The 13,810-nt window shown below is 41.3% G+C and overlaps 1 protein-coding gene across 1 annotated transcript in view; it reads right to left on the bottom strand.

Annotated features, from left to right (window-relative positions):
* Positions 1-8,591, bottom strand: part of UBL3 (ubiquitin like 3) — a 69,152-nt gene extending 60,561 nt beyond the window's left edge. Inside the window, exon 1 of the mRNA XM_084878703.1 lies at positions 7,556-8,591. Coding sequence (XP_084734829.1) covers positions 7,556-7,582 — 27 coding nt within the window. The 5' untranslated portion in view covers positions 7,583-8,591. The remainder of the gene's footprint in view (positions 1-7,555) is intronic.
* Positions 8,592-13,810: the final 5,219 nt, after the last annotated feature.

Genomic DNA, 13,810 nt, shown 5'->3' with positions numbered 1-13,810 from the left:
TATGAAAGCATGTTCAAAGTCACTAATCATCCGAGAGATGCAAATCAAAACAACAATGTGGTACCATCTCATACCTGTCAGAATGGTTATCATCAACAAATCAACAAATGACAAGTGCTGGGGAGGATGTGGAAAAAAAGGTACCCTCATGTACTGCTGGTGGGAATGCAGACTGGTACAGCCACTGTGAAGAACAGTATGGAGTTTCCTCAAAAAACTAAAAATGGAACTCCCATTTGACCCAGTCATCCCACTTCTAGGAATATATCCCAACAAACTAGAAACACGAATCAGAAAGGATACATGCACCCCTATGTTCATAGCAGCACAATTCACCATAGCTAAGATTTGGAAACAGCCTAAGTGCCCATCAGCAGATTGAGTGGATTAAAAAACTGTGGTACATCTACACAATGGAATACTACGCTGCAGTATTCTTAGCATTTGCAACAACATGGATGGACCTGGAGAGCATTATGCTAAGTAAAACAAGCCAGGCAGAGAAAGATAAATATCACATGATTTCACTCATTTATGGAAAATAATGAACAACATAAACTGATGAACAAAAACAGATCCAGAGACAGAGAAACATGGATAAGAATATCAAACTTCAGGGAAGGTAGGGGAAGGTGGGAGTAAGGGGGAAGAGATCAACCAAAGGACTTGATGCATGCATATAAATCTAACCAATGGACACAGACAACAAGGGGGTAAGGGCAAGGGCGTGAATGGGGGTGTTGAGGGGGGGGGGAAATAAGGACACATGTAATACCTTAATTAATAAAGAAATTTAATGAAAAAAAATTTAAATAAGCCCCTCAAGTAAATAGATCTATTGGTTGTCCATGAAATAAAGATGCATTCTGCCAAAGGGTGTCTCCTGAAAATTCTATTCAGACACTATTTCCTCAGTTTTAACACACTTTATTCTAATAAACTTTGAATATCTGGTTTCCACACCAGAGCAAATAAGAGTCAGCAACTGTAAATAGAGAGGGATAAGTAGGCATATTGACCACAGAAAAATATAATTGCTCAACAAAGTAAGAAACAAACAAACAAACAAAAACTATAATTATCAAGCACAAGAACTTAAAATTCTCGGCAATTTTGTTATCTTATGCAATGGTTTCAAAAAAAATTTTTGACTGAAAATTCCAACTATAAAGTACGTGAGCATATACCTCTGATATATGCATATTCATTTATAAATTATGTATTTATGTATATTAATGTTAATTATTCAAAATACTAATTTGTTTTAATCTTGCAATCACTAAAAATACTATTTATATGTTAAGTGAAAGCACTGTTATTGAATACGCTTGTTTTTTAAAATCTTGGTTTCCCAATTTGCAAAGTTCAATATATTTTGACATTTGATTTTAAGAGCTGAAATAGTCAAAACTGAAAAACCTAGCTCACTAAGAGGCATAAATCAATATAAAAAAGTATGTCACTTACTGGTTTACTGAATCATATCACTTTTATATTCTATCACCGGATATGCACAAGCTTTTATTAAAAGTCAGTTACTTGATGTCAATGTTATTAAAATTTTCTTATGTCACATATTTTAGCAAACTAAGCAAAATGTGTTACTTTTTATGTTTCAAAAACAACGGGATTCAAAGCCCACTGAAATTCTCTGTAAGGAAGACTTTCAACATACTGGAAATATCTAAACATGTTTTCAAAATATTGTCTCCATAACATTAGTTTCTTCTGAAAAGAAGGTACTTTCTCATTTATTGGTTGAAATGTCAATTTTGCCTTGAAGAAACAACCTAGTATTTGATTTCAGGTAGCATACTATTGATAGCTTTTGTCAACCTGAAAAACATCGGCATCTAGAATATTAATCTTTTGTAAAATAAAAAGACATAATGCAGCTTAGAGTTCTACAACTCTTCTAAATACTTTTACAGTGAACCTTTGCTCTTATCTCAATATAAAGTATACATACTTTTAAAAAGCATTTTTAAAAGTAACTATATAATCTATATATATAAAAGTCTAAGTGACCAACCATTCAACCAGTAATAATAACATGCACTGACCACCACGGGCAGACACTCAACACACAGGCATGAAAACATGGAACATGCTGATGAATCTCAGAGGGAAGGGAGTGGGGATGAGGGTTCAAAGAGATTAACCAAAGATCTTATATGTATACTAGAGGCTGGGTCACAGATTCACGCACAGGAGGGGTCCCTCGACCTGGCCTACACAGATTGGGCAGGAACCACCAGTCCAACATCCCCCAAGGGGTCCCAGATTGCAAGAGGGCGCAGGCCAGGCCAAGGGACCCCACTGGTGCATGAATCTGTGCACCAGGCCTCTAGCCTATAATAATCCTACCTAATAAAATAGTAATATGCAAATTAATCAGCACTCTGCTACACACAAGCCACACCCACCAACCAATCAGAGCAAGTATGCAAATTAATCCCAACCAATATAGCTGTGGCCACAGAGAGCAGGAGGGAGGCTTGGGTTTCTCTGGCAACGGAACAAGCCAAGCTTTCTGCCTGCCCTAGCTGGTCTAAGCTCCACTCAAGCTACAAAGTTTCAATTATAGAAGGTAAGCAAATCCAAACAGAAACGGCTGCTGCCAAGGAGCTGGCAGGAGGCTTGGCTCCTCTCCAGGCTACAAAGTTTCAATTGTAGAAAGTAAATATATCCCAGATACCAGGCCCTCGGCTTGGGTCTCTGGGGGGTGTGGCCGACCTGCAAACCACCATAGGCCCCTCGCTCAAGCTGCCCCACGCCCCAAGGAAACCCCACCCTGATCTGGGACACCCTTCAGGGCAAACCAGCTGGCCCCCACCCATGCACCAGGCTTCTATCCTATCTAATAAAGGAGTAATATGCAGATTGACCATCACTCCAACACACAATATGGCTGCCCCCATGTAGTCAAAGATCCTGCCGCTAATGTGGACACAAGATGGCCACCACAAGATACATACACATTAGGATTAACAAGACAGTCATTCAAAATTATTAAATTGGGATATTTCCAAAAACAACCTTCATATATTCAAAAATTTACTGATTCAGAATCTCTCACCCAGAGATTCCTGTTACCATGAATTTTATAGTCTCTTTCAATTTTACCCACAAATGAGAATTCTTAGAAAAGCATATTTAAGAACCACATACTTCAGCCTCTTAAAAAATACTTTTACTGTTCCAATTATGAAAACCACTGGAGCCATTAGTACGTTATCCACTAATTTAAATAACTTCAAACCTTAATATTAAAATATTTTTAATACTCAAAGTAGTAACAGAAGCAATCATCATAGACTTCATATTTAACACCAGTAGTAGTAGTAGTAATAGTAGTTGTATGGAACAAATCTACTTTTTCCATAAGCAACAAAGTAATGCTTCATGAGTCAAGAAATCACTCAACCAGTTTTTAAATGTCTATTCTGCATTAGAAAGTACAAGAGATATAAATATAAGATACATATCTATATAAATTTGGCATCATAAAAGAATCTCAAATATACTGATTGAAAATGTTTTACAGGAAAGATGAACTAAAAATTATTTTCACAGGACAGGGACATGAACTGGAGGATTCAGAGCCAGAAAGGGCATTGAAAGCTTAGTGAAATAATTTGCTACTTGTGTTAATAAAAACAAATAATTCAGAACACCAAATATAAGACAATTCGAGTAAAACTATTTAGAGAAAGTTTCCATTTGAGACTCATAATTTATTAAGCTGTTTGTTCATAATCACACACTTATATATAGAACTGGTACCCTGTAGCTTCATTCATAAAACCTCTCAATTTAGTCTTAAAATAAGTGCTCTAGCAAGAGAAAGAAAAATTAAAAGGAACTATAAGTAAATGGAAAATTTGGGGCACTAGATCTTAAAATACTCTTTTGTCAAAGTTAACAATTTTCTATTCTCTGGACCTTTTTCTAGCATGGCCTTTTCTCCTAATATGTTCTATGCCTGTCATTCTACTTTAAGTTGAAAGAGTAATAAAAGTTCACTTTGAAAAGAAATTCATTTAGTAATTTCCTGTCCACCAGAGGGCTCCAATATTTATTTCTCCCACAAATAAATGGAAGAGATATAACATTGCAATAAAATCATTAAGTACTGAAAAAATTCAAATTATCATTATCTCATTTAACCCCAGACTAAAATGTTTACATCTGCTACAATTTCTACATTAACAGTTCAAAAGGATACAGGGCTTTTTAAACTAATTTATCAGCTAAAATGTTTCAAATACCAAAATTGCTTTGCCATTATTCTCTAATTATCAATTTCTCTCAGGTAGAATTTACAATTTTATAGATATCATCAAGTACAATTTTAGGTCCAAAGCACTAAATAGTAACTCTAATGTTTTATATAATACTTTTATAAATACTATTTATTAATAACTTTCCTAATCCAGAAAATAAAAGTACTAGCTATCTACCAAGCCTTAGGCCTTATTACTAACAAATAGAGTAAACATTATCTTTCAGAAAACCTACAGTCATTAACATCATTCACGCTACAATTATAAACAATGAATGCTGTCCCATTATGATCTATGATTTGGCTGGGGGGAAAAAAGGCAGTGAATCACTTATATACAATGTATTATAATATTCTGTTCAGATACTCTCAGATTTTTTTCACAAGTTATTATGCTGGAAATAAACCTCAGTTCAAACTCAATCACTCTTAGCAAAAGAAAAGTCAATATTTTATGAAAACACATGTATGTTATTTATAGAACATATTTATAGAATGTTAATAGGAAAAGCATCAACTGCAAATTATTTTTTTAAAACAGTACAGCAAATCCATTCCCTAGGAATGCTACTCCCCTTCTGAAAAATCAACTTGCTAAATTTGGAATATAAAAAGAGAATCCCTATGATAATCACAAAAATTTACTGAATGTTTAAAAATAAATTTTATAATGTGAGTTATATTTATAAAATAAAGATGCTAAAAATCTATTTTAAAGTGACTCACAATTGTTGCCATAAGACTTTCCAAAAACATCAATTGATTTAGCAATTACTGTAGCTCAAGAATAAATTATCTCTAATGAAAACATAGCAGGGTTGCAACTTCACTGGCCCACCTCATCTTCTAAATAGGATTTTCCTATACAACTGACAAGCACCGTTATCATGGAAAAGAGCGCAACATTGTTTCTAAGTAGCTCATACTAGCTGTCAGCACTTAGAAAACAGTGAAAATTTTATTGCACCTAGCAAAAATGTATGTATTCGTACCTGCAAGAGCACATATCCTGATCAACTTAGAGTTATGCTGCAAGAAAAATGTCAGATTGTAGAAAGTGGTGGGGGTGGGAAGGCTGAGGCTTTTCACAGTGGTAAAATTGTTCTCATTTCAAGTCAGGAATAAAAACAAATTAACTGCCATTACTGCTATGAAGAGCTTAAAAATATGAAGCACTTAATCAACAACTTCTAACCAGTGTTTACCATGTTATATTTCAAAAAGTCAAGAATTCTAGGAGCATATCAAATGAAGGTATTTCTTAAATAAAAATGTGAAGTAATAGCAAATAAAGGCTTAAAAGACTTTCTAACATAGGCGGGGGGGGAGGGGCGGGGGAGGGGGAATCTATGGACCTTCAACAAGTTCAACAACTAGAAAACAGGACATAGGAAATACGCACAACGATCTCATCTAAACTGTACCTTGATGAAACAGCATCAAGTTATTATATGTTTATTATATAATAATACTGCTGTGCCCTTGCATATCACCTTTAATCAAAGGATCTCAAAGCACCACAGAATCATTAAGGCCTTAAAATAAAGTCTAGAACAGAAATAATTACATTTTATAATTGCAGCTATTAATATAAACCTTGCCACTATTTCCCAGTCCCGTGATCCAAACATACATTCGCTTCCAAACCTTCCCTCTGACATGGAAACAGTATTTCCCAAATCATTTCAATGTGATTGATGCTATGCACATTTCAGCTTTTCATCATCCCTGGGACTAAAGAAAGTAATGGTACTGTTTTAATGACACAAATCTATTTCATGCTAACTCTCTGATACAATAGTGCACGTATCTTGCAAGGTGCAGGATGATATAAAATGGTGGCCTTATGGAGACCAAATTTTTGCTGGAGGTGATGAGCCCAAGCACCTACCAAACCAGAAACAGCATTTCCCAGCTCAGTCCAGAGACCTCTCCAGGAAACTTCTAGAGGGGGGTAGAGGAAACCATGTCCAGTTATCTCCTTAATGGGCAGAAGAATATTCTTCTGTGTGCACAGCAGGAGGAAAGGGAAAACCAAAAGGACAAAGCAAGAGTTTTAAAACTCAGGAAGGAGAGTGTAAGGTTGCTGCGTGGTCACCCAAAAGACAGAATGTTGTGGTTCCTTCACATTTAAATAGCACCTTAAATGGAAATCCAACATAAGCAAAATGTCTTTAAATCAAGGTCAAAATACACCACCTGCGGTCATTTAATTTTTTTAATTATTTTAAAATCTGTAACTGAGGTTTGCTCCTATAGAAACATCTGAGATTTTAAAATGTAATCAACAGAGTTCAATTTTACTTTTTTGGCTGGAATACATGAACACTCAAATGGAATGTAACTATGTTGACAGCAATTCTTCTATAAACAAGATTAATCATCTTCTTGTTAATTGCATTATGTTTGTCCCTAGGACTGCAAAATGTAATTTCACACTCACACAAACCCACCTCCAGCAGGGTAAGTCTACATGGCTACTTCTGTTGGTCAACAAACTCCCAAACTTAACGTTTACAAACAAAAAGAAAAGCAACGTTAAAGAATACTTTTTGTTTCGAGTTCTCAACAGTCAAGGATCAAAGCTCAATAATGTGTTCTTTAGCGTTTAAAAGTCCAATGATGTAATAGGTTCTACAAATATTTGGTACTAAAAGTCCTGTAATATTCATTAAAAATCCCAATATACGGTGAGCCTAGATTTGTGAAAATCCCCAAACATCTTAATATTTGTTGCCATACTTGTTCACCACACTTCAAAAAAGTCTGCAAATTCTCGTGGACTTTTTCTGGACGAGATACACGACACGGTTCTCGCAAAGATCAAGTTTGCGCCCAGTGCATTAATGAGCTCGTCCGTGTCACAGATTCCGTTTTCCTGTCAACCTCGGTGTCTGGGGGGACACCCGCCCTCGGCTCTGCCCGTCGTCACTGACGTTTTCCGAAGCTTGAGGATACAAGATACACTGTTCAGAGGCTCCTAGCAAAGCGATCTTCTCCACTTAAAGCTGCCTCGTTACATTTCCCCGACTCCTCCACTTCTCCATCGCCTTCAGTAATTAGAAAAGCGCAGCCAAACGAGAAACCCCACACTAAAAGCACTACTTGCTAAAAGGGGGAAACCAGAACCTCCAACTTCTCCAAACCTCCCAGCACGACGGCTTTTCCACAGTCCCCTGCAAACTCGCCCCGCATCGGCATCCCTTCTGATTAAATAAGATTGGAAACCACAATTAAATCAAAGGGTGTCGTAACTTAGCCGTCACTCACCATATCCGCCGGGACATTGCTGGACATCTTGCCACTTGATATACACCCAGACGTTCACGCAAAAAAAAAAAAAAAAAGAAAGAAAAAAAAAGAAACAAAAACAAAAACACAACAAACAAAAAGGTGCAGAGGTCTTCAAGCCACAGAAATCGCCGTTAAGGATCTCGATTCGTTCGTGATGTGCTTTTTCCAAAAACTAAGTGCTCTGGGAGCCCAAGTCGCGGCCTGGCCGGGCGTCTGCGCGGAGGAGCGGTGCCCGGAGCGGGGCCGGGGCGCGGGGACGGAGGAGCAGCCGCGGCGTCAGCAGCAGTGGCCGCGGGACCGGCCGCGCCAGGTGGACGGAGCCGAGTGACACACGGGCATGGAGCGGTGGGAGGGGGTTAAATGCGCCTTCCTCCTTCGTGGGCCGGCAGTGATTCACACTCGCGCCCGAGTCCAGTCCTCATGAAGCAGCAATGCCGCGCCGGAGGCTCACAGATAACTATGCGGCTACACATGGACGCGTGAGCGCTGAGTGGCCGGCGGGGGAACGGCTTACCTCGCGCCGCCGGGGCCGGGGTCCGGGCCGCCCGAAGCCGCGCTCAAGGGCATTTAACTCGTTGGGAGCCAAGGCCCGAAGCCCGCGGCGACACGCGCGGGACGGGAGGGAGCTCGGGCCGGGCAGGGACCCACCGCCCCTCGAGGCTCAGGCCGCGGACGCCTCCGGGCCGCAGCGGCTCTCGGGGCGCATCGTCTTCGCGGCTCCGCTCGCCTCCCCGGCCTCCCCTCCCCTCCCCGGCCTGGCGAGGTCCCGCGACACCGACTCCAGCCGGTGCCCGGAAGAGGCCGGTCCTCCCTCTCCTCGGTCCGGAACGGCTTCCTCTCAGAGCTTTGTCTCGCCTCCACTTCTCAGTGCCAAACGCCGCAGCCGCCTCCTGTCATCGCCCCTCAAGCCAACATGGCGGCTGCAGCTGCCTGAACGCGAGTCGGGGACTCCGGGAGCTCGCCCCCCACTAGCGGCCGCCGCCCCCGTCCCCCTCGCGGACACCGAGTGCATCACTACGGAGGCCACCCCGGAGCATCACGGGAAGTGTAGTTCACGCTCCCTCTCCTGACTTCGAAGCCACGCCCCTCCTAGTAACAGTTGCTAGGAAAGGAAAGCTAGCTTTTTCCAAGCTGTGGCCCAGAAGTTAGGTGTGACCTGGAGAATTATTTGGGGGCGGGGGTAGGGGGGTGGGGGGGGGGGAGGAGGAGGGTAGAGGGGCACAGGGTGGAATCATTTTTGCACAGAGAAGTTCCCTCATATACAATATACATACAGATTTAAAATATGATTTACTTCTAAGCAGAATCATTAGTTTTAATGACAGAGAGCTCTCCACATCCTGCAATCTGAAAGCATTTTGTGTAGTGATTTCCTGAGTCTCAACATTACATTTGGAAGATCAGAGGCAACCATTGATTTCCAATGAGGCTGTACAAGTTCAACAGGAATATGGATCTTATTAAGTTGGGAAAATGTTTGAACACATGTTTCCTGAAGACCCAGGGCCGTAGAGCTACGATCTAATTAATTGAAATTACCAAAAACTGTAATGCCAAATCTACATCAGGAAATAGCTACTACAAACTAAGTGATGATTCACTAGTTTACCAGGCCAGCCTCTAAATTCTATTTAATTCAAAATGCAATTGAAAACCTATATACCTGCAGTTATTAGCAAATAGCACCAAATAATACCATTCCAAACACATAAAGAATATGTCTATTCCAGATTTAGGAACAAAATGCAGAAAACACAAATGTCTCTTTGAACCCATATTCATATCTCTTTTAGTGCTTTGGCAGCATATCTTAGGAAGGTCAGTCTCAATAACACACATGTGTAAAAATGCCAGCAGACTTGGAGTCTGAAAGCCACCTCTCCAACCTATAGCTATGTGACCTCATCTGTAAGACAGTCTTGCCTACCTTCCACTTTTAAAGTAGAATGACTTCATGCTGGGAAAATAGATTACTTTGTAAGTAATAATGCATCATTTGATATAAAATGTTACTACTCCTTCATTCAGCAAACAACTGTGCCAGGCACTGCTAGGCATCAGGAGTGTAAAAATGGATAATCCAGGCACTGTGCACAGGGGACTCACTGTCTGACAGTTTGTCATTCCCCATAGCAACCAATCAGGTTTGTCTATTCAGGATAAAAGCTCACAGGACATGTAGAGTGCCTGCCTCTTAAGTAGTCTGGTAAATTCCAAGCACTCCTCCAACCTACCTCATTCCATGGTGAGTTAGGTTGGCAACCTGGCAAAAAGATAGAGCAAATACCCAGAGAAACCAAAGGACAAAGGAAATAAAGGCCCAATCACACCACAATTCGGCTTCAGGACTTTGTCTGAACATTTCAGAGTCCCTAGCTACATGACTTTCCTTGGCCTTGGTACTTGGTTCCTCATTCACCATGTTTAGCAAGCAAAGAGCCCCCTTCCCAGTCCTTCAGAAATAAGGACAGTTGAAAATGCTTCAATTTTTGTTCTTAAACACTCTCTGATTGCTTTAAAAAAATTCTTCAATTGACCAATGAGTTAAGAAGGGATATTGGAACACAGTTAGAAGGTTTTTGCTCACATAGTCCCCAACATACCCCTCACACCAACTTTAATCCAATGACTGCCCTGTCCGAGGTTTGTTGGGCTCCATGCTACAGTAAGTAGGAAGGCAAGGGGCATAACATGGCAGGACTTATGCAAGCTTCAACTCATACCTCTTTTGCTGCTTTCCAAGGGCCATGTGGAAGGGTATAACAACCACCAAGGGAGCCCATGACCTTGACATTTCCAACACGATGTTCCTGTTTGCTGCCAGCTACCTGTGCACTACTAGAAGAGACCACATTTTTCAAAAGTAAAGTCACTGTACCTAGCTGTGTTTCCAATCACTCTTATAAAATGGCTGAGACATTATTCTTAGTAAAACTCATTGTAACACTTCATTCATTAGAGTTAGGGCATGAGAGCACTACTGAACACTATGTAGATTCTCTTATCTTTACTCTCTGCCTCCAGACTCAAACAGGTGAGCCAGGAGGCTGAAGAAAGAGCACAGTTGTCCACAGCAGGGAATAATAACATCTTTCTTTTTTAAATCTTTATTGTTGAGAGTATTACAAATGTCTCCTTATATTCCCCATATTGCCCCTCTCCACCCAGTTCCCACTCTACCCCAGGCCTTCACCCACCCTATTGTCTGTGTTCTTAGGTAATGCTATATAATAAAAGCCTAATATGCAAATTGACCAAATGGCAGAATGACTGGTTGTTATGACATGCACTGACCACCAGAGGGCACACTTTCAATGCAGGAGCTGCCCCCAGACCACAAGCCTAGGCTAGCCAAGGTGGGTGCCAGTGAGGGCCCCCCAAACTCCACCAGTCACTCCACAGAGGGAGTCGACCTGTGGTGGTGGTGTGGGTGGGGCCGGTGAGCAGGCAGCACCAGGCTGACCAAGGCAGGTGCAAGCAGGGGCCCCCCAATTGCCCCGCCAGTCACCCCACAGATTGGCCCTTATCACTAGCCAGGCCTAAGAATCTTACCCATGCACAAATTTTATATATATGCCTCCTGGTGGTAAGTGTGCTCCCACAGCCAACCTCCTGCAGCCGGCCAGCCAGGCCAAGGGGTCCCACCCATGCACAAATTCATGCACTAGGCCTCTAGGATGCATATAAGATCATTGGTTAATCTCCTCTAGATCTCTTCTTCCTTCTGAGATTTGTCAGTCTGTTTCATGTTTCCATGTCTCTGATTCTATTTTATCCATAAGTTTATTTTGTTCATTACATTTCTTATCTATTTATTTTTATATTTGGATTCAGTTGTTGAGAGATACGTATTTATTGCCATTTTATTCTTCATATTTTTAATATTTTTCTTCTTTTTCTTTCTCTTCTTGAAGAATATCCTTTAACATTTCATGTAATACTGATTTGGTGGTGATGAACTCCTTTAGCTTTATCTTGTCTGGGAAAGGCTTTATCTGGACTTCAATTATAAATGACTAGAGACCCAGTACACAAAATTCTTGTATTGGGAAGTGGGGGGTGTCCCTCAGCCTGGCCTGTGCCCTCTCACAGTCTGGGAGCTCCTGCCCACCTAGCTGGGGCTCTGCGATGGGATTCCCCAAAGAGGGAGGCCCCATTCACCTGCAACAGCACTGCTGCCAGGTAGCCTGGGCCTCCCTCTTTGAGGCAATTGATCGTGCCCTGCAGAGGGAGGCCCCACCTACCCACCTCAGCCCTCAGGTCAGTGGCCTGGGCCTCCCTCTATGTGATGATCATGGGGTGATCGTGGGGTCCCCAACTAATCACATCGCACCCGCTTTGGCTGGCCTGGCACCAGTGTGTCATAGCGTGGTCATCCAGATGGTCATTCCACTGTCTGGCCTTTCAGTCAATTTGCATATTATGCTTTTATTATTATAGATAGCTTTGCTAGATTGATTAATCTTGGTTGTTATTCATCACTTTGAATATTTCTTACCAATCCCTTCTGGCCTACAAAGTTTCTGCTGAGAAGTCAGCTGACAGTTGTATGGGCACTCCCTTGTAGGTAATTAATTGTTTTCCTTGTGCTGCTTTTAAATGTTGGCATTTTAATTGTGATGTGTTTTGGTGTAGGCTTCTTTGGGTTCCACTTGTTTGAGACTCTCTGTGCTTCCTGGACTTGTAAGTTTATTTCTTTCACCAGGTAGGGGAAGTTTTCTGTCATTATTTTTTCAAATAGTTTTTCAATATCCTGCTCTCTCTCCTCTCCTTCTGGCATCCCCTAATGCAAATGTTGGTACACTTAAAGTTGGTCCCAGAGGATCCTTACACTATCTTCATATTTTTTCTTTTTTTTCCTTTTTGCTCTTATGATTGGGTGTTTTATTTTTTAATATATGTTTACTGATTTCAGAAGGAAGGGGAGGTAGAGATAGAAACATCAGTGATGAGAGAGAATCATTGATCAGCTGCCTCCTGTATGCTCCCCACTTAGGATCGAGCCTACAACCTGGGCTCGTTCCTTTGACCAGAACTGAACCTGGGACCCTTCAGTATGCAGATCAATGCTCTATCCACTGAGCCAAACCACCTAGGTTTGAGTGTGTTTTTGCTTCTGCATATTGCAAATCATTGATTTTATTCTCATAATCCTCTACTCTACTATTGATTTCCTATAAATTATTCTTTATTTCAGTTATTGCATGCTTAATTTCTGACTGATCCTTTGAAATTCACACTAAAATTATCAAAAGTCTCACTAAGTCCCTTGAATAACCTTGTTACCATTGTTTTGAGCTCTGTATCCAGTAAATCGCTTGCACCTATTTCTTTCATTTGTGGCATGTTTCTTTGTCTCCTCATTTTTGCTGCTTCCTGTGTTTGTTTCTATGCTTTAAGTAGTGTTGCTATGTCTCCTGGAATTGGTAGAGTGGCCTTGTGTAGTAGGTGTCCTGTAGAGTCCAGAGGCTCAGCCTCCCAATCACCTGGGCTGTGTGCACAGTCTTGTTGTAGTTGATTGCTGTTGGTGTTGCTGGGAGGAATTGACTTCTAGGCCAATTATCTGTGAGGACTAGCTGTGACTATGGTGGAACAGCTACACACATGCTGTGTAGGAGACATCCCTATGGAGCAGGATTTGCTTCAGTGGAGCTGTGCTGCTCACTTAGTCTGACCCTTGTGTGTGTAACTTGTGGATATGTAAAGTTGTAAACCTAGTATGACCTGAAGCTGCCCACTGGGTACATTGGCTCTTGGGTCTCCTGGGAGATGCAAAGTCAGCCACTGACTGAGGCCATCTGGCAGGAGCTACAGAGAGATCTGCAAATGGCTGCTACTTGTATTGAGCTTGGAAGTGCGGGGGTGGGAGAGGCTCAGCTGTGAAGCAAGGCAGGCTGATGCTCTTGCCAGGTCTTGGGCTTTTTATTGCTGTTTCTTTGAAAGAATTTAGCAAAGTATGAAGGCTGAGCCTGGAAAGGTCATTCATATGTAAAATCCATTGAAAACAGCTTGGGTGAGGCTGCTAATTGGATGGTACAGGGTCTCAGGGAATCACCAGGATGGAAGGGACAGTGGGGGACACACTGATGGAAGCTCATATATAGCTTCCAGTAAACTGTGCAATGGGTGAGGTCCTAGCACAAGAAAAATGACTCCTGTGAGCACTCCTGTCTGGGAGAAAGTTGTCATTGATTTCCTGCCTTGATGCTAGACAATCCAATTCCTTCTTGT

Source organism: Pipistrellus hanaki (genome assembly GCF_964339955.1).
Source record: "Pipistrellus hanaki genome assembly, chromosome: 3".
Lineage (NCBI taxonomy): Eukaryota > Metazoa > Chordata > Mammalia > Chiroptera > Vespertilionidae > Pipistrellus > Pipistrellus hanaki.
The sequence above is the reverse complement of the archived record's forward strand: the minus strand, read 5'-3'. Positions and strand labels throughout refer to the sequence as shown.